Genomic DNA, 18,917 nt, shown 5'->3' with positions numbered 1-18,917 from the left:
GCAAGTTAATGTGCTGACCACATTCATAAATTCCCTGCACACGGATTCAAACTGACCATTGCAGTACTAGCACTGACATCACATCCCCCCGTCCTTGCCGTAGCGATGCTGCCATTTCTGCTTCTCAAAGAATCCGTGCCCTAGCCTATCCTTTCAACTTTGATTTTGACCACTGTTTGCTCTTCAGCTCTTGAACGGCAAGGCGCAGAACAGTCTGAAGTTCTGAACTCCAGCGTCCTTTTTGTTTACTTACAGGTGTATTGCGCCTTCACCTTAGTTTTTTTTTTATCAAACCTTCACCTTAGTTACTTACAGGCTTTCCTTCAAAAAAAAAAACTTACAGGCACCCCGGTGGTTGGGCGACGGCAAAATCTAATCGCCGGCGGCACCAACGGCATCAAACCTCCCAACCACGCGGCGACAGCGACATGTGCCAGCTCCATTCATGGAAGATTTCCTTGGAGCTCCCATCGGATCCGTCATTTTCGGGCATGTCTGTGCTTTGCAGTTGGGCATGGGAGGGGAAGCTTCCCCATAATCGCCAGGGCAAACACTTGGCAAACGGGCGCCCATCGGCTGTTAGGTCAAACAAACCTGTGTGTGGCGGGGTAAGCGCAGATGCCTCGTAGCGGGGGCGGACCAGCTAGGCCACCACGAACGCCAGATCACATCGGATCGGATCCTCCCCCACCTCGCTCCCCTTCCTAGGTTGCGGCCAAATCAGGAAGCGAATTTGCTTCGGCTACAAGGGACTTGAACACCCCCAAGGCAATAGCAGCAGCAAGTGCTTGCTGCGCTAACATCGTTCTCGGTTCATTATTGTCCAGATAGATTCTCTTCTATCACCTAGCGATGTATGAATCTTTCCTACCATTCAAGATTTCCTAGCGAGTATGGAACCTAGAAACTCGAGGATGGTCACACACACACACGTAGATGGTGAATCTTTCCTACCGTTTGTACAAGGTAGTGCCTAACTTTGGCGGCAGTGACATAAAAATATCAGCTGTTGTATGACATTGCCTTCTCTTATCCTTAAGTCAGCCTGCAGAAGCCGAACCCTGCCCTATGTCATTGACTTCTCTTAAGTCGGCCTTAGCGGCCTTATCTTCAAATTTGCCAACCAAAGAAAGGTGGTCTGGAATTAAGTGGGTATCCAATAGCGTTTTTTTCAGCTAGTTAATTACGATGGCATGCCACTCTAGCTCATTTTTCCTCCCAAATTATTTACGCAGAATGCCATTTTAATCCATTTTATCAATTGTTTGGATCGACCCAATGAGCCAAAATACACATAACTTATATCCCTATGCTACGTATTGATACCATGTTACGGACAAATACGACAGCAGCTTACATTTCTGCACAAACCCGAGGATGTAGATCCGAGGGTGCAGAGGCTGGATTAATGTTTTAGTAAAAAAAATGTTCTGCAGGAATCAAGTACCGCGTGACATTGACTTCTCTTGCGCTTGACTCATAGCCTTGATGCCATCAAGGGTTAGTAATCTTAAAGTTGACCAGCAAATAATAATAGCAAAAACGCTAGATACATGTGTAAATAAATACTCGTGGATGATTAGAAGCAATGACTTTAGAATTGTAGCACAATTGAAAATGCAGTTTCATAGTACAAGATAATGTATTGATTTGGACTTTTGGAGCAAGGGATCAAAGCTTCAGACCAACTGCACTGCCCAGGTGCACAGCCTCCTTGCAGGCCCCAAGGTAGATGTGCCTCCACGTCTCGCGCACTTTTGTTTCTTCAGATATATGATTAAAATTGCCAACTTTAGCTCTTTCCCTTTTGAATTTTTAAATCCCTTTTTTTTGGGCTCTTTTCTATTTTCCTTACAGTTCAACAGATGAAAAACACTTCTAATTTGATGTTTTTACTGAATCTCTTCATCTCTTTTGATTTGCTCTGCAAACCATGCTTTCCAGTCTGCCACCTTCTCATCACCATTTGCAACCTGCACAATGGAATAAGCTGGAAAGTCTTCTTTGCAGAACACAAAAGATATATGCACATCAGCTTTTGTTCTGTTGGTCAATCTAAAGAACAAAGGTTCCTTGGAAACAAGGAATGTCAGTCATGATCGCGATCTCAAGACGATTGAGCTAGTTGCCTACCTCAAAAATGAGCGTCTTTCGGGGAATGCCATCCAGAGCTTCCACACATATGGTAGCAGCATCCTCTTTGCTTATTCTTCCCTTAGCTGCTACGCCCTGCATATATCAAGCACCACATGAGAGACACAATAAAGTGACACATCACAACAAGGAACAGTATAGGTATTCCAAGATGAAAATATTCCTCTCCGATTCCCAACAATAGAAATGCATATGCGATATTCAATTTGTCACATGTAAATTACATCAGACATCTATCCACGCAATAATGTCTTAATGTGTCCTGTTCATTACAATATTACATGATAGTGCAACTACATAATGCTACAAAAAGAACATGAGGTAAGCTGGGTTTTCACATGATACCTCGGTGAAATCAAAACCTCTCTCACCACCAGGGGTGCTTTGGAGAGAACCAGTCCTGATTATTGTAGATGGGATGCCAGATGCCAGAACCATTTCTTCATCCCTCTCTGCTAGCTTCTTCAGTTTGCTGTTCATAATAGCTTGCAAACCACCACTACTTCTGTAGACAGCCAGCTGCACTCTTATCAAGATCTCATCGGGGCAAAATACTGATACTAGAGTCAGATGGATACCAAGGAATTACGAGAGCATTGTAACCTGTGAGAGCAGAACAATATGTTCGACACCCTTGAGGTCTATCGGTTCAGACAAGAAACCATCCTGTAAAAGTATCAAGTTCAAAAGTAAACCTTGAAAGTGAAGAGGAATGGCAATTCGTAAGTGCTAGTGGATAATATGTACCCACATAAGCACATAACTAACTTAGACATGATTCAGTGTCTTGCTTAAGATTAAGGTAAATACTATTTGGTTAACAAAAAAAGTGCAGCAGATAGAGCCATAAGTTTTCCAAAACTGTGGTGCATCTATGGATAATACCTAATTGACTCTCATACCATACCATACTCAAACTTCCAAATACCAATGGAAGTCAAAAGGAAGGAACAAGAATCTACTAATTGTCTTCTATATATATAAGAAATCATATAATGCCCTAAGGATCAGATCATCAGCTAAGTGCCTCAAAGAAGTGTCAAACAATCAACAGTTATCCAGATAATAAAAATAGCAAAGCTTATGGTTATTTTTTCAGAGGCTCATAATACACCTCATGATTTGGGAGTAGCTAACAAATGATAATAGAAACACCAAGTTCCAACATACATCGGCTGGAGAAATTACAGCACGAACGCCCCTTAGTGCTTTCTTTGTGAAGGACTTGTCTTCCATGTCACCAACCATGCACTACAAGTAAACAAAAAGGTGCTTATTTGGATGATATTCATCACACTTATTAAAAAAAGGTACTACAAGATAGAACGATAAAAAATATATGTATTTTTTCTTATATAGATAATTTCATCTCTAAAAGATGACAGTAAAGCAGTAAGTTAAAATAAATGAGAAACATATAGAATGTTCAAATACAGTCAGAGCACCAAGGTATCACCTCCACGTAAGTTCCAAAAGCTTCTTCGGTGGATCGTTTGTCTTTAACAAGTGCTTTTACTCTAGCCCTTTTCAGGATTAGTGCCAGTATCACCATCTGAAATATAAGGAAACAAACTTGAATCGGGGGTGCATTTTGGCAAAGATATACTAAGAAAAGTTCAGTTTTTGATGAATGAATAGAAACATGTTAGCCTTAAGGATTTCCCATTCAAACAACTGGTTGTGTTAGTCTGGATTAATTTTACTAGAATATAGTGTTCAGCTCTGATTACTGGGAAAAGATGATGAGAGACGAATTTCAGGATTACACTACTAAACATCGGTGCTATCGTACTCCTGCAGCAGAAGTAAAAGAGAAACATGGAGATAAAAGGAAACCTGTCCAATCTCACTGTCGCCATCTGTGACTAGCACAGCATCCCGAGGCTCCTCAATATCTATTGTCACCCCAAATCTGCCAGCAAATAAGAACAATGGCTACCAAGGAGTTTATGTTTACAGAATATTTTCTATATGTACCTGGAGACTCAGCCTCCTCATCCTCGGCACCCCCATCCTTGGGAAGCAAATCGGGTGCTCCATACCATCTCCTTAACTTCGGCCCCCCTAGAAAGATTTGAAATGCACAACTCAGGGTCTGCTTAGTTCTCTGGCACGCTTTGCCACATTCGAGTCATTCAAGTTTTGACTTGTGGCATGGGTTAGCTTTCTTCTCATGTATAGTGCTGCAACGTGGCATATTTCTTTTCCCCAAGATGCAACTTTCGCGCTTGTACACTTATTTTATGTTGTGGCGAGCATTTTCTTTTCACAAAAAAAAAACGGCTAGCCGCACTTTGGCAAAATGTGGTAGCCATGGAAGCGAACCCTTACATACTTGATTCACCAATACTTAGGCGAATGGATTAGGCTTTCAATTCTGGAGTGTATAGAGCCATTTACAATGTAATCAGGATCAATTAGATAAACAACAAAGAAAACTGATTTCTTCAGTTGTCACCACTGAGTGACCCGTGCCTAAGAATTAAAACACATTTATGTCCAAGAATTTTAAATCCAACTATGCTGATTCAGTTAAAAAAAAAGGTCCTTTCAGCTACCACTAGACGAGCAATGGTTGTTGATTACATACAACCTCATCAGCCAGTCAGCTTCCAAACAAGAATGGCCAAATACGAATCCGGTATCATTCCGCACAGTGTGCATACCCTCGATGTAGTCGAGGATGCGGTCGGCGAAGCTGGCCTCGTCCTTGCCCTTGGCCCGGGCGACGGCGAGAAGCGCCGACCTTCCTCTTCCTCCCGGGGAGGGCAGTCCCCTGTCCCTGGCGCGAAGCGGGGGCGGCGGCGTGGGTGAAAGGCGCGGGAACAGGGGAGGCGGGGGCATTGGAGCCTCGTGAGCCGTGAGGAGGCGCGCCGGAGAGGGTTGCCTTGGCCTGCGCTGCGCCCGCGCTGTCCGGCGGATTTCGCGTGCGTGAACGTGGTCGCCCGCTGCCAGGGCGGGGGGATAACGAACGCTTGGACAGTCGGGCGGATGGCCTAATGCCACGCTTCTTGCCTATAGCTCTTATATGGGCCGTAGTGGCGCAAAATGATGATGATGATGATGCAGGCCGCATCCAAGTTGGGGGCCCAATAGTTGCTCAGTTGACACCTAGGGGATATATGGGCCCGAAGCTATTGCTGACATCCGCGTTCATCACCCTAAGAAAGTCTCCGTCGGCCCACCAACCAAACGACCACCAAAGAGCATCTTCCTCCTTCCTCCCGCTGCCGTCCTCCTCGGCTCCGGCAGTAGGGCCGCTGCATCCGCTACCACCTTCTGTTCTAGCAAATTGAGTCCTCGTCCCCGCGCCACCGTCCTCCTCGGCTCCGGTTGCTCGCGCCGCCACCGGCTCCGCCAAGAAGCACCGTATTTCCGTCGTCTACCCCGCGCCACCAGATGTCCCCCGCCCACAATTTATCGCCACCGTCGGTCTGCCGCCACCTAAGGGCCCTCCCTCTACAACCGGGGAAGTGCAGAACACCGCCGGTGACAACCCGGACCCCAAAGCCTCCAAACTGCGACCCTGAATCTCTAACCCTAACTGCGGCGAGGAAACCGGCGAGCACCACGAGCTCGAGGAAGAAGGAATCTACTAGGCATTTGGGCCGAATTCGCGACGCTACAGGTAATCCTCGCGTGTTTGTCGCGCAAGCAATGTATAGCCACAGCGGTCCTGCTGAAAGGAAAAGTTAAAGTAAATATGTTTGTAAAGTTTCTTTGGTTTGTAAAGTTCAGCTTGAAATATAATCGGGCAAAATGGCACGGATCCCATTAAACATAGACGGACTAGGACCTATGGGTGTACCATTGTGGGCTATGCACAAGTGACAAGACCCCTCGTGGTTCACACGAGCAAGCTCTTTAAGACTTTGACGATCAGTTGTGGGCCCGGCTGCTACACCGAAACCAATACGGGATCGCCAAAGTTCAACGCAGCTAGAGACAGCAGACTTACGGGATGGGACAACTTTTTTTTTAATAGGCATCGGACAATTTAAGAGCCACCTTGCTGCCTCGTTCCTCGATCACCCGTGCTCTGCTTGCGCAGCCTCAGGAGGCACGGCAGGTGGTTCCCCGTGCGCCCGCTGCCGGGCGCCCTGGTCGTCAACGTGGGCGACGTCCTGGAGGTGCTCTCCAACTGCGCCTACGGGAGCGCCGAGCACAGGGTGATCCCCCACGCCGAGAGGAGCCGGACCACCGTCGTGGTGTTCCAGGACGCGTCCCTTGACGAGGGGATGGTGGCGCCGCTGCCGGAGCTCCTGCGCAGGGGAGATGAGCCGCGGTACAGGCCCGTGGAGAGGCTCGAGTTTTCCAAGGGTCACCTGAGAGAACTGGCCCAAGGGACGAAGTTCCTCGACAGCCTTAAGATATCTTCATCATAGATAACAAAATCATACAGATTATTCCGAAATGTGTTTCATATATGCGTCCTCTCCTCTTGACCTGCTTATATCAAGTCCATGTGGCTGTTGAATTAAGAATTTTCACGTTTGTTCTTTGTTTTTTGGGAATTGCTGCATTGTAGCTGCCAAACAGCACAAGGCATGTTCATGTCAACTTGTGTTATTGTCTCTCTACTAGCAGTTTTAGCTGTCTAAACACTGAGAAAATCATGGATGAATGTGGAATCACAAGATATTTACAATAAATAAATTGATTTATTTTGAAATTAATTTGGTCTTTCTAAACGACGCATATTAAAAAATCGAGGGTAATTCCAAATTGCGGGTCATTTTAATCATTTGCAAAAGCTATGTAATGATTTTATGATTGCCAAACTGACATATATACGGCCTATCATTGCGTATGTATCACTGCTACAAAATATTTTTCAGGGCGGGTACGGTATCCGCCCCTACTTTTAGCAGCTAGAAATACTATTTGCAGGTGCGGATAACCACCCGCTCCTATAAATCCATTTGTAGGACGGGTGAGGGGCTCATCTGCTCCTAAAAATTAATTTGTAGGGGCGGGTCATAGCATGACCCGCCGTTACGCATCAATTTCTAGGAAACAAGAAAAATTAGAATAAACTCGAAAACAATAAAATAAAAAAGAAAAAATATTTCACCCAACCAGCCCCTCTATTATTAAGGTATGATTTTTTGATGAAATATGTACACTTGTATAAACCGGAGTTCGAACTGTTTACCTCAAGTCTCGCGCGTACCCTCCTCTCCACCCCACCACAAAGTCACTTGTGACTTTACGAGATATGTTATTCTTTTGTATTAACTATGAAATCGATTTGTAGGAGTGGTGATGCCATCCTCCGCCCCTAAAAATTCATTTCCAGGGGTGGGTGACGCCATCACCGCCCCTAGAAATACAATATTCTTCTATTTTATTCCAAAAATCCATTTAAATCTTTAAATATAGTAAAAAAATAAAAAAAAATGAAACTACTACACTATGTCTATTGTGAACTATAGATATAGAAAAAATATAAGTATATTTTAGGGTATATAAAGGTTAAGATTGTGGAAATTTTAAAATATGACTTGACTTGTATGACATACTGTATAGTCATAGCTATTAGAAAATTTATAATAATTTTTTGAACTATTAAATGATCTTAAATGAAAAATTTATCAACTACAAAATTTTAAATCTCATCAACCTCAACAATTTTTGCATAAAGTTTGACTTCTATAATATGAAAAATTTATAATTTTTTATGTGGGACCATTTGTAGGGGCAGGTGATGGCGTCACCCGTATCTAAAAATGCATTTCTAGGGACGGGTGATGGCGTCACCCACCCCTAAAAATGGTGGTCATTTCTATAGATGGGTAACGCCATCACCTGCCCCTAAAAATACGTTTCCAGGGGCGGGTGAATTGTTATAGTAACCCCGCTCCATTTGTAAGATAAGATTATCTTTTCAGCCACCCTAGAAAAACAGGGCGTCCCCGCGAATTGTTCTTAAGTAGTGTATGGATGTATAGCAAAAGCTATATATATCTAAATTTATTAAAATAAGGTTACATTTTAGAGCGGAGGGAGTAGTAGCTCTAAATAATAACATTAGTATAAAACACATAGTGCACCACACCAGAGAAGAGTTCATATTCGATCTGTTATGGTTATAGTGTTCATCACGTGGAAAGGACAACCAGGGCAGGGGTCAAATAAATCGCCAATTACAAGCAACATAATCAAATCTCTGATCTAAATAACATGAGTACAAAACACATGGCGTGGCAGAAAAGAGAAAATATACGATATGTTATCATTATAGTCAAACAGCATGTAATATACGTCATAGTCATCACATGAAAGGACAAGGACAACTAGGGCAGGTTTCAAATCGGTCAAGGACGAGCAATATAATCAAACTTCTGAGCTAAGGGTGTGTTCGTTTCCTGGGGCCTAAAGTTTACAGGGGTCACATCAAAGAGAATCTTATCATTTAGAAGTATTAAATAAAGTCTAATTACAAAACTAATTGCAGAACCCTAGGGCTAATTCGCGAGACGAATCTAATGAGGTATATTAGTCCATGATTAGCGGATGGTTACTGTAGCATCACTATGGCAAATTATGAATTAATTAGGCTCATTAAATTTATCTCGTGAATTAGCACTCATCTGTGTAAAAAGTTTTGTAATTAGACTTTATTTAATACTTCTAAATTACAAGATTCTTTTTGATGTGATAGGTCTAAAATTTAGAGGGTAGAAAACGAACAGAGCCTAAAATAACATCTATGGAATAACCATTGCGTTGATGGCTGAGGATGGGACGCGTGCAACTTGTTTCTTACGGTCATAATACTTTAAGGTTAGCAACTACCCTCTATTCGAAATTATTTGTTATTTAAGTTTCATATGAAGTTAAACTTATCCAAATTTGTGAAAAAAGTATCGACATCTACAACATAAAATCATTTTTATTAAATCTATCATGAAATACGCTACTTTTTTTTGAGTATCTCATGAAATACGCTAATTGCTCATTGAACAAGCTCGAGTGATGCCGGGCCTGACCCAGAGACAGAGAGGGAGTTCGCTGATCACCAGTGGAGCCCGATCAGATCATGGGCCTCCTGCAAACAGCTGAAGGTCGTTGACGGCCCACATGACGAGTCGAACCTACCGCCTCAACGTCTCGATAGCGTTAGGGTTTTGGCGGCGGCGGCTGCCTGCATCCTGACCTCCCCGCCCGCCCCTTTTAAAGCTAGGCTGCTCGCTTCTGCTTGGGTCCTCGGCTGCTGCTAGGGTTTCGTCTCGAGGAGAAGGCCGGGCGAAGCTCCCACAGATCCCTTCACCTGTCTCGCGTTCGAGGCTAGGCAGCCGCCATGAGCCGATCGGGGCAGCCTCCGGATCTCAAGAAGTAAGCACTCGCCGCATCTGCCTCTCGTCATATTTTAGATCTCGGTTTATTCCTCTCCTTTATGCTGATTTGGGCGTGTCTCTTGTGCCGTTGCAGGTACATGGACAAGAAGCTTCAGAGTAAGTGAAAATCTCTCGACTCCAAATCCCAAATCCCAATAGTTTCCCTGTGGTTTTGCTTCGAATAAGTTCCTTGTGCGCATCCGGTTTCCTCTGATGTTGCGGATGAACGTGCGTGTCAAATTTGTTTAGTCTGCAAGTGGTGATTAAGCCTGTACCCGATCTTTAGTAGATCGACTAACTATACCTCTAGCAGCATTTCGGTAGTTGCTTAAAAGGCTCTATTAATCGCACCGTTTGAGAAATTATCGCTCTTTGTTGGCTTAGCCCAACCAAATTTCAAGCTATGGATACATTGAACATTTCAAGCCTGGGCTTGCATGATTATTATGTATGTTTGATGTGCTTTTGGTATTCCAAATGTCCTATATGATGAACACAATATATCAAAGCTATGGATTTATCTCCAGATGAAGCTTTATGTCATAGTTACTCTGATGGGACATTCACTAGCAATTTCTTTTCATCTTTAGAATGGCATACTGTACCAAAGTGTTCTGATAGTCTCATTTGTATTTATTGATGATTCTTTTGGTGGTCCGTAGTCATTCCTATTCTAGAGTGGCAACTACTGTATTAGGATCATTGCCACGTTTTCTTTTGATATTTGTGGGTTTTCCCCCATTGTGATTTGTTTTGGATGGCTGCCCTACATGATGATGATATTATAAAAGCTATGGATTAATTTCCAGATGGGGCTTTTATTGTCATAGTTACTCTGATAGGCTGCCATATCAATATTTTTTAATCTACTTTTGTACAAATCAGTCCATTCGTTTAGGGATCAGATAGTTTCTCTTTGTTGTCTGGATAGTTATATCAAAATCCCAGAAACAAATCATACTTTACTAGCCAAGTGATGGGTTGCATCGAACTCAATCCATTGGAAAGAAACAATTGTCCAATCTGTTTATTAATGACTGTTAGGTGGCATCTTTTCAAATGTGGGTATGCCTCCATATATATTGTCAATGTTTAAAAAAATTCTAGGTGTTAGGTGGGTGGTTGGGCTCTGGCACTTGCGTTTGCACTTTGCTCAAATGAACATATAAAAATGTAGAAAATATCACATACTAGCACCTAAAAATAGGGGAAATATGAAAAATGCATTCCATAAACCTACCGTAAGCGAAGCAGTGGATTTGAGCTTAGTACCTTGGCCTGGTATTTTAAACACTATGTAAGTGAATCAGTTTTTTTGCATGTGTGGTAGTATTTTTTTTTCTTCCTTTATTATTAATTTACAATTTATATGGAAGTGAAGTCTGTCAGTGTTGTCAATGCAATCATGTTCTGTTGTCGTTTCATTTTTGTTACAACTTGGAGGTGCTGTAGTTAGATTTATATTTTGCCATTGATAAAACTTTTCCATTGGCTAATTTGTTTCTGTTTGACCATTTCTCCAGTCAAGCTGAATGCAAACCGTGTTGTTATTGGCACACTTCGAGGATTTGACCAGTTCATGAATCTGGTGGTGGATAACACTGTTGAGGTCAATGGAAATGACAAGACTGATATTGGAATGGTGGTAGGTTTTCTTTTACTGATTGTTTGGAAAAATTTTGAACATGTACCTCAGAATGCATTGGTTATTAATATGTATCATCATATGTTGACAACCAACAATCATCTGCAGGTTATCAGGGGGAACAGTGTTGTCATGATCGAGGCGCTGGAGCCTGTTGCCAAGTCGCAGTGAATCAATCATCATTCTGCTTCAGCAGATGGAGGCACCAACTGCTTGAAAACTGATGTAAATGATATCAGTCAACCTGTTGTACTTTAACAGTATCTGCACAGCAATATAACCTTGAATGTGCGAGTCTAGTCATGTCCGTACTTGTTGATTGTGGCTATGTAATCATCTGCTGATGCTTATGATAAAACTTAATTTAACTCAAGCGTACTTGGTTGTGTGCACTACTACCTTGTCACCTTCACAGCAGGTCTGGCTACCCAGTGCTGGATCCTGGTTCAAGGGTGCCTACATGAATTGCCTTTCTCCCAGCAATCCATGGGCGATGAGCGGTTCTGCTATTGTTGCTGCATTGCCTGTTGCTTTGTGAGAGGGACAAGTTTTTCCACGGAACATACAGCAGAGTTTTGTATGTGGGCTGTTATTCCAATTGAATCATTTTGCTTCTTTTGGCCTGTTTATGTTATTAACTTCTGTTTTCTTGAGACTTGTCGGTACATCAGATGCTCTTCTGTAGATGAGCTGAATTTGATAGTTGCTGTCCGGGCCGTCAGCATGTACTTGCAGCTTGTGCTGATCCTGGTGGTGGTGGCATCAAAATCGCTGGCCAAAAGTATCAATACAAAGTCTAGCCTGCTAGCATTAATTGGCTAAAGTCGACTTAGTGCTGTAAATTGAGGGGTTGAATACTTGATTTTGAAGTTCACGGCATCGGATTGAATATATGGAAAAAATCTATCCGAATTCAAGCTTGTTTGATTTGTCCCACCAGGATATGTTTTATTATGTGGGAATGGGAGATACACTGAACTTGAATAAGCATAAGCTACATCTTCAGGCTGTCCAGGAACCGTCTCCCTTGGGCCACTGCTTCGATGGAGCCCTTTGTGTACTCGAGCTTCCCGATGGACCTGTACCGTGCCCTCGTCTCGCCTCCCCTGAGAAGCTCCGGCAGCGGCGCCACTCGCCCTTCAACGCACGCCTCGTGGAACATCGCGACGGTGACCCGGCGCCCCTCGGCGTCCGGGACCACCCTGTGCTCGACGCTGGCGTAGGCGCCGTTGGTGAGGACGTCGAGGATGTCGCCCACGTTGACGACCAGGGCGCCCGGCAGCGGCCGCACGGGGAACCACCGGCCGCCCCTCTTCACCTGCAGGCCCGGCGTGTCGTCGACCTGCAGCAGCAGGGTCAGGCCCAGGGTGTCGGTGTGCGGCGGGATGCCCACCACCGTGCCCCGGTGCCGGCACGGTGGGTAGTGGTGCATGGACACGCTCTGGCCCTTCCCATCGCCGGCGCCGAAGAAGGCACCCAGGAGCGCCTCCTGGCTGACGCCAAGGTCGGCCGCCATGGAGCTCAGCAGGCGCCTCGCGAGATTCTCGATCTCCACGGAGTACCTGTCGAGCGCGCGCCTAGGAGGGAGAGCCAAGGATCGACGGGACAGTTAATGACGACGATTAATTAATTAAGCCGCTGTCACAGCGTCACTGTCAGTCTAACCGAAGCAATGGGCACACCTGAAAGTGGGTGGGTTCGTCGGCCAGAAGAACTCCATGTTCCTGGCCTGGACTGGCCGCGTGAAGAGGAGTAGACACTCCGCCCAGTCCAGCTTATCACTGGAGGCAACTCCGCTGAAGTGGTGGCCGAATCCTTCGAACCCGTCTCCTCGGACCGCCACCGTGTTCTTGGCCTCCAGCGGCAAGCTGAAGAACTGCGCGACGCTGTCCTTGATCTGCTGCATCGCCGCTTCCTCGACCCCATGGTTCACGAGCTACAGAAGAGTAGTTCATGATCAAGCAGCAGCAATATGCAAGGAGGAGAAATAGGAAACCCATCCTGACCTGGAAGAAACCCCACTCTCTGCACGCGGAGCCGAGCTTCGCTGTCTCCTGCGCCGACAGCTCCGGGTCAAGGAGGCGCGCCATGTCCACCACCGGCAGCTCGGACGCCTCGTCCTCGCCGGCGACGACCGCACCGGCTGCCTGGACCTCGTTGGTTCGGATGAACCTCTCGGGGATCTTGACGGAGTCGGCGAACAGGGCCGCGGTGGCGTCCGTGATCTTGTCCCTGCCGACGAGCTTGCCGGCGGCAGCCTCCGCCATTGGTCTGCGTGTTTACCTCTTGACTATTGTGTGCACGCGCGGGACCGCACGGCACATCACAAGTTTATGCAGGGTCCAATGTATGCGCAGGTCCATTAATTTAAAGCTATATGCATCCCGACCCAACTTTCGAAGCTCTTTGGTTATGCCTCTGCCCCTGTGGCCCTGTCCACTCAAACACCCATATGAGGTGTGGTGGTGTGGTTGCAACTCCACCTGACTTGCAAGGTTATTTTTGAAATTTTATCAAACAACCCTAAGTTGTTGAACCTCTGAGCAAATAATTATATATAAAATATAGGTGTAACGGCTCAATTCTTTTATTGGAGTGAATTTGTCCCAGAGAAAATGATTAGAGATAAGATGTAGAGTAGCACGCATACTTAATTAGATACTACTCCAAGTTGGAGTAGCGAATTATATCTAGATCTATCATATCGTAATTTGCCCCATTGAAGTCATTATGCGCGCTCTTTTAATTAACTACTCCAAGTTGATCTGAGTATAATATTAAAAAGTACTAAGGTCATTTAGAGGTTTTAGGGCAGTCCCAATGAAGTTTCATGGAGAGTTTTAAATTCTATGCCACATCATCAATTTTGCTGATATGGCGAAAAGAGAGAAAGAGGGAGTTTTATAAAATGAGAGAGGAGTTTCATCCCCATGAAACTCAGTCGGCACGGTTACCTAGTTCTCAGTCCTGGTACTGTTCCATGAAACTGTGTATTGGGACTCGCTTTATAAGAGTTTTATGCGCATTAAATAGGGTGCCATGTCACCGTTTTAGATGATGCGGCACTGGATCAATAAGGAGAGAGATGAAATGGATTTCATCTATATGAAATCATGTATGCACGGTTACCAACTCTTGATGAGTTTTAGAATTAAAGATGATGAGAGCGTATGAAATAGCAACATGAAACAATGCATTGTGAAGTGAGTTTCATCTATAATTTTATTTGTGTTTTGTTGATGTGGCACTTTGGAAACAATAAAATCAAACTACCTTGGCCCAATGGCCTAAGGGAGATATTAATATTTATGTGTCTTACTTTTTAAAGGCACATGCAATAATTAGATAACAGCTGTCTATGTGAGCTCATGAGCTGATGTGGTTATTATTAAATAAGGAAAGAGTGCGTTGCTGTCTACTATCTTATCTACTGCTCCAGTCCATGCTCCCATACAAAATAACACCAACTAAAATATATATTAAATATCACACAGACACATAACCCATGTAAAGTTATCTATTTAGCTACCTGTACGTATCAAATAGACAATAATTATCTAAACTATTGTACATGCCCCCTAGGCGACTGCAGGAGAGATATCCGATGTATGATACGATTTCTACCAATTTATCTTCAACCTCCTGATGCGTCTTTAACTATAGTTTTTGTCCCCATCTCCCATCAACCTGCCTTCATCCTCACTCGCCTACCGGCCATCGGGTTCGGACCCACTCCTTCCGGTACGCTCACTCAACGTTGCCGGACCATTGCATGCCTGATGCCTCCCTCGCACGCACTTAGCCCAATCACTTTTCTCGTCTGCCCATGACCAATTGCGTCCTCACCTTCACTGCACCAAAACAACTTAATTTTATCAGCTCAATTTCATCAACCGCATTTATTTTTGTCGGACCAAAACAAACCGACGAAAACAACTAAATTAGTTCGTCGGCCTACCCAAGCCGACGAAATTAAACTTATTTTTATGGTCATAGCCGACGAAATAAAATAAAGGTAATATTTTTGTCGGCCTGATCACGGTCGACAAAATAAAAGTAATATTTTCGTCGGCTTTCCTTCATCACGTCCGTTTGCTGAGCCAGGCCAGCAGAGTTAGTAGAGCAGGTGCATGAGATTTTTAAAAAATGGGGTGTTTAAAATAATATCTTTCACGCTAACAATAGTATCAAACTATTTTTGATGATACATAAAATATTTACGGTGAAAAGATCGATAAAGTGTTTAGTTTAGAGAGGGAGTAATGCTACTAGAAGATAGGCTGTCACAGCGCCGTGACTATATATCACACGAGCTACAAATCATCAAGCCGTCAATTTACTACAGGGGCCATGCACGGGTCAGCGGTACGGTGGAAGCCAAAGCAAGCTGCTCCTGCTAGATCATGTCTATTATTAATCTAAACTACTGATTTTCTGTGTCCAAACTCCACATATATTAGGTCTACTCTAACCCAGTGCGGTGACCAGTGCTAATCCTGACACGATGCTTCTCAGGGATAGATCCCTAGGTACCGCAAGAAAGCTACCTGTGAGGAAAAAGAAGTCTGATTCATACTAGGATTCCACTGTAATCCTATAATCCTATTAGGACTCATACCTTATAATACTACTAGGACTCGTACCTTGTAATCCTACTAAAAACCCCGTCCCCTAGAATATATAAAGGAGGGCAGGGATACCTAAATAGGCAGAGAACCAATAGAGAATCACTATAGAGCAGCCAACACGCAACTCAACACCTAAGCGCAAGGCGCAATATACAACACCCCAAAATAGGATGTAGGGTATTACGCTACTCTAGCGGCCCGAACCTGTCTAAATTTGTATCTTGTGTCCTTGCGTTCACCTTCAATTTTCAGATCCAGCGATCCCTCACCAAATAATTACCTACCTTAGGGTATCCCTAGGTAGGTCGATGGTAAAAACACCGACAGCTGGCGCCCATCGTGGGGCCGATCGTCGAGATCGTTAGGCGAATTTGAATGACCTCTTCGTTAACATCAATCCACTCAAGGTGCCGGATTACTACTTCCTACATATGCATCGACGGATCGATTCATCGAGTTCGAGATCGGATCCTTCAGCGAACGGCTACATCGACCTCGACTACTCGGCTTGACTTCACCTTGCGCTGCAACGTTGATGCACCGCGGCTGCCCACCTCGACGACCCGGTTCAACTTTGGCTTGTGCCGCAATGTCCGCGCGCAGCAGCGACGAGTTCGACTACTTCGACTTCGCGAGGAGGCTCGGCGGCCCGCCAGCAACTATTTCGACTTCGCGAGAAGGCTCGGCGGCCCGCCGGCGATCACTTCAACTTCGTGAGGACGATCGGCGGCCCGCCGACGACTATTTTGACTACTCGTCTCGACTAGAAACTAGTCAAGGGCGAGCCTCACAGCAACGACTACATCAACTACTCGTCTCGACTTCAAAATTAGTCGGAATCGACTCCGACTAGTCGAGCTTCACCAACAAACCGTCGCAGCTCCATCAACGAGCTCTACGGCTTCGTCGACATTCGTCCACGAATCAAGCTAAGTGACTTACACCTTTTCCGACTTGTTTTTCACAAAATCGGCTACCTTTTTGGGTACGCCTCTCGACGGGCACGAAACCCTCGGGGGCTACACCATGATCGACTACCTATCTGTGTACGTCTCTCGACGGGCATTGAAACTCTCCAGAGCTACACTTCGCCGACTACTTAGCCGTGTACGTCTCTCGACGGGCATTGAAACCCTCCAGAGCTACACTTCGTTGGCTACTTATCCGTGTATATTTCTCGATGGACATGAAACCCTCCAGACGTACACTTCGCCGACTACTTATCCGTGTACGACTCTCGATGGGCATTGAAACCATCCAGAGCTACACTTCATCGACTACCTTTTGCGCACTGCGCATCCTCTTTATCTCATGACGACTATTTTCTACTCGTTGTCTTCTCTTAACGGTCGCTAATCTACTCGAGTAGCAAATGCCTTAATCCGTGAAACCTCGAGTCTCCAGTCATGACCTAAGCGACCTGTCCTGTATGAGCGAAGGTTAGAGACCTAAGCAACTTGTACATGCTATGGGCGAAGGCTAAACTGGGACCGGGTGAACGTAAAGGGTGCACTACTCGGGAGATTTAAATAGCCTAAAAAAGAACTAGACATAGCAATTTTTACACCGAATAAATTTTGGTGTCTTCACGTTATTACTGAGTACTACTCGGTATCTTCGCATTATGCTATATAATGTATGCATTATCTTTTTTCAGATCAAACTTCGGCAATAAACTTTCACACAGCACGGCGTGCCATCACAGTTCCGCTAGTTCCCAGGCTCGGGGGTTGGCGATGCACGCTACTCGACATGGCTCCTTCAGCACTCCTAACTCGTAAGCTCGGGGGACGGACGCCGCAAAACTACTCGAAGACGACTCATATGAAGACTGAGAGTGTAGATGAAACCCTAAGTCACCGCGCGGTTAAATAAACCAGCGGGAGGCTCAATTTCACTGTGCAGAAGGCGAAGAGCTTTTCTCGGGATTTCAGAGTAACACCAATGCTACGATTCTTGGATCCTTTTTCCGAACCTAAGGGTTTTGGATTCAAGACTCGGGGGCTGCAGGATACGTGTCATCGACTACTTATTTTTCGAATGTACTCGAAGGATAAGAAAAGAAGATTCAAGACTAATTTGACTCTCAGCTTGATTTTTCGATTCAACCTAAGGCTCGGCGGTACTCCATATGGAGTGCGATTTTCCATCGCACCCTATATAAATGAAGACTTGAAGCTATTCGGAGCATGAGCACCTCATAGCCTCGATGCAACCAAGGAAGTACTCGAAAAAGATCTTCAAGATGGAGTTTCAGAAGAAGCCGAGGAAGCTACCCGTGAGAAAAAAGAAGTCTGATTACTATTAGAATTCCACTGTAATCCTATTAGGACTCATACCTTATAATCGTACTAGGACTCTTACCTTGTAATCCTACTAGGAATCCCGTCCCCTGGGATATATAAATGAGGGCAGGGATACCTAAATAGGCAGAGAACCATCAGAGAACCAATAGACAGCAGCCAACAAGCAACTCAACACCCAAACGCAGAGCGCAATATACAACACTCCAAAACAGGATGCAGGGTATTACGCTACTCTAGCGGCTCGAACCTGTCTAAATTTGTGTCTTGTGTCCTTGCGTTCACGTTTAAATTCTAGATCCGGCGATCCCTCATCGAATAATCACCTACCTTGAGGTATCCCTAGGTAGGCCGACGGTAAAAACACCGACTATGTTTCTTTTATCATTTCTCTTTCTTCTCCTATTTATCTTTATTTTCTATTTTTTTCTTTTCTACTAATTTCTTTTAGCCATGGCCCAAGATTCTTTCTTTCCTTTTCATTTATGCTTTAGCTTTCTTTTCATTCCATTTTCTTATATTTTGCTTTTTTAATTCTTTACGTTATATTTTAATTTTTCTTTCTGTCTACTTTCTAATTTCGTTGGAGGTATTATTTTGATCGGAATTTATTTTCTTTGCAATTTGCTATTTTATTAGTATTTTCTTCTGTAAGCATGCAAGGCGCTGTAGCTTATCTTCTCTTTATTTTATTATTTATTAATTTTCTTCCTATTTTCTTTTTCTTCTGGTTTTTAATGCTCCAGCAAATATTTCTTCACTAGTATATAATTTATCTTCCTTTTCTTCTCATTTATTCTTATTTTATTCTCTATTTTCTTTCTTTATATTAAATGTACTAATAATT

At 44.3% G+C, this 18,917-nt stretch overlaps 4 protein-coding genes across 6 annotated transcripts; 2 read left to right on the top strand and 2 right to left on the bottom strand.

Moving 5' to 3' along the window:
* Positions 1-1,556: 1,556 nt before the first annotated feature.
* Positions 1,557-5,146, bottom strand: LOC112878153. 3 transcript variants are annotated; one of them, XM_025942572.1, is made up of 9 exons: positions 4,821-5,146; positions 4,132-4,218; positions 3,991-4,049; positions 3,611-3,706; positions 3,325-3,405; positions 2,744-2,820; positions 2,500-2,659; positions 2,134-2,229; positions 1,557-1,999 (listed from the first exon to the last, which is right to left on the bottom strand). In XM_025942572.1, the coding sequence occupies exons 1-9, from the start codon at positions 4,996-4,998 to the stop codon at positions 1,859-1,861; spliced, it is 975 nt and encodes a 324-aa protein (XP_025798357.1). In that variant the 5' UTR covers positions 4,999-5,146; the 3' UTR covers positions 1,557-1,858. The 3 variants fall into 3 exon arrangements, with proteins under 3 accessions (XP_025798357.1, XP_025798356.1, XP_025798358.1); XM_025942571.1 differs by having other exon boundaries at positions 2,500-2,673; positions 2,758-2,820; XM_025942573.1 differs by having other exon boundaries at positions 1,557-1,973; positions 2,500-2,673; positions 2,758-2,820.
* An 806-nt stretch (positions 5,147-5,952) lies between these two features.
* Positions 5,953-6,695, top strand: LOC112873259 (protein SRG1-like). Its single transcript, XM_025936256.1, has 2 exons — positions 5,953-5,981; positions 6,206-6,695. The coding sequence occupies exons 1-2, from the start codon at positions 5,953-5,955 to the stop codon at positions 6,537-6,539; spliced, it is 363 nt and encodes a 120-aa protein (XP_025792041.1). The 3' UTR covers positions 6,540-6,695.
* A 2,619-nt stretch (positions 6,696-9,314) lies between these two features.
* On the top strand, positions 9,315-11,531 carry LOC112878110 (probable small nuclear ribonucleoprotein G). The gene is made up of 4 exons (XM_025942513.1): positions 9,315-9,492; positions 9,589-9,611; positions 11,018-11,139; positions 11,248-11,531. The coding sequence occupies exons 1-4, from the start codon at positions 9,458-9,460 to the stop codon at positions 11,308-11,310; spliced, it is 243 nt and encodes an 80-aa protein (XP_025798298.1). The 5' UTR covers positions 9,315-9,457; the 3' UTR covers positions 11,311-11,531.
* A 497-nt stretch (positions 11,532-12,028) lies between these two features.
* LOC112878109 (protein SRG1-like) lies at positions 12,029-13,454 on the bottom strand. The gene is made up of 3 exons (XM_025942512.1): positions 13,146-13,454; positions 12,822-13,075; positions 12,029-12,716 (listed from the first exon to the last, which is right to left on the bottom strand). Exons 1-3 carry the CDS (start codon positions 13,404-13,406, stop codon positions 12,134-12,136), a joined length of 1,098 nt encoding a protein of 365 aa, XP_025798297.1. The 5' UTR covers positions 13,407-13,454; the 3' UTR covers positions 12,029-12,133.
* Positions 13,455-18,917: the final 5,463 nt, after the last annotated feature.

Source organism: Panicum hallii, chromosome 9 (assembly GCF_002211085.1).
Source record: "Panicum hallii strain FIL2 chromosome 9, PHallii_v3.1, whole genome shotgun sequence".
Classification (NCBI taxonomy): domain Eukaryota; kingdom Viridiplantae; phylum Streptophyta; class Magnoliopsida; order Poales; family Poaceae; genus Panicum; species Panicum hallii.
Note: the sequence above shows the minus strand (reverse complement) of the source record. Positions and strands in the feature narration are given on the sequence as shown.

Coding starts and splice junctions, on each gene's coding strand:
- LOC112873259 (XM_025936256.1), top strand. CDS start 5,953: ATGGGTGTACCATTGTGGGCTATGCACAA. Junction 5,982..6,205: donor CCATTGTGGGCTATGCACAA/GTGACAAGACCC, acceptor CTGCTTGCGCAG/CCTCAGGAGGCACGGCAGGT.
- LOC112878153 (XM_025942572.1), bottom strand. CDS start 4,998: ATGCCCCCGCCTCCCCTGTTCCCGCGCCTTTCACCCACGCCGCCGCCC. Junction 3,707..3,990: donor GCGACAGTGAGATTGGACAG/GTTTCCTTTTAT, acceptor CTTATATTTCAG/ATGGTGATACTGGCACTAAT. Junction 2,000..2,133: donor GAAAGACGCTCATTTTTGAG/GTAGGCAACTAG, acceptor TCTGCAAAGAAG/ACTTTCCAGCTTATTCCATT.
- LOC112878110 (XM_025942513.1), top strand. CDS start 9,458: ATGAGCCGATCGGGGCAGCCTCCGGATCTCAAGAA. Junction 9,493..9,588: donor CAGCCTCCGGATCTCAAGAA/GTAAGCACTCGC, acceptor GTGCCGTTGCAG/GTACATGGACAAGAAGCTTC. Junction 9,612..11,017: donor CATGGACAAGAAGCTTCAGA/GTAAGTGAAAAT, acceptor CCATTTCTCCAG/TCAAGCTGAATGCAAACCGT.
- LOC112878109 (XM_025942512.1), bottom strand. CDS start 13,406: ATGGCGGAGGCTGCCGCCGGCAAGCTCGTCGGCAGGGACAAGATCACG. Junction 13,076..13,145: donor GAGAGTGGGGTTTCTTCCAG/GTCAGGATGGGT, acceptor ACTCTTCTGTAG/CTCGTGAACCATGGGGTCGA. Junction 12,717..12,821: donor ACGAACCCACCCACTTTCAG/GTGTGCCCATTG, acceptor TCTCCCTCCTAG/GCGCGCGCTCGACAGGTACT.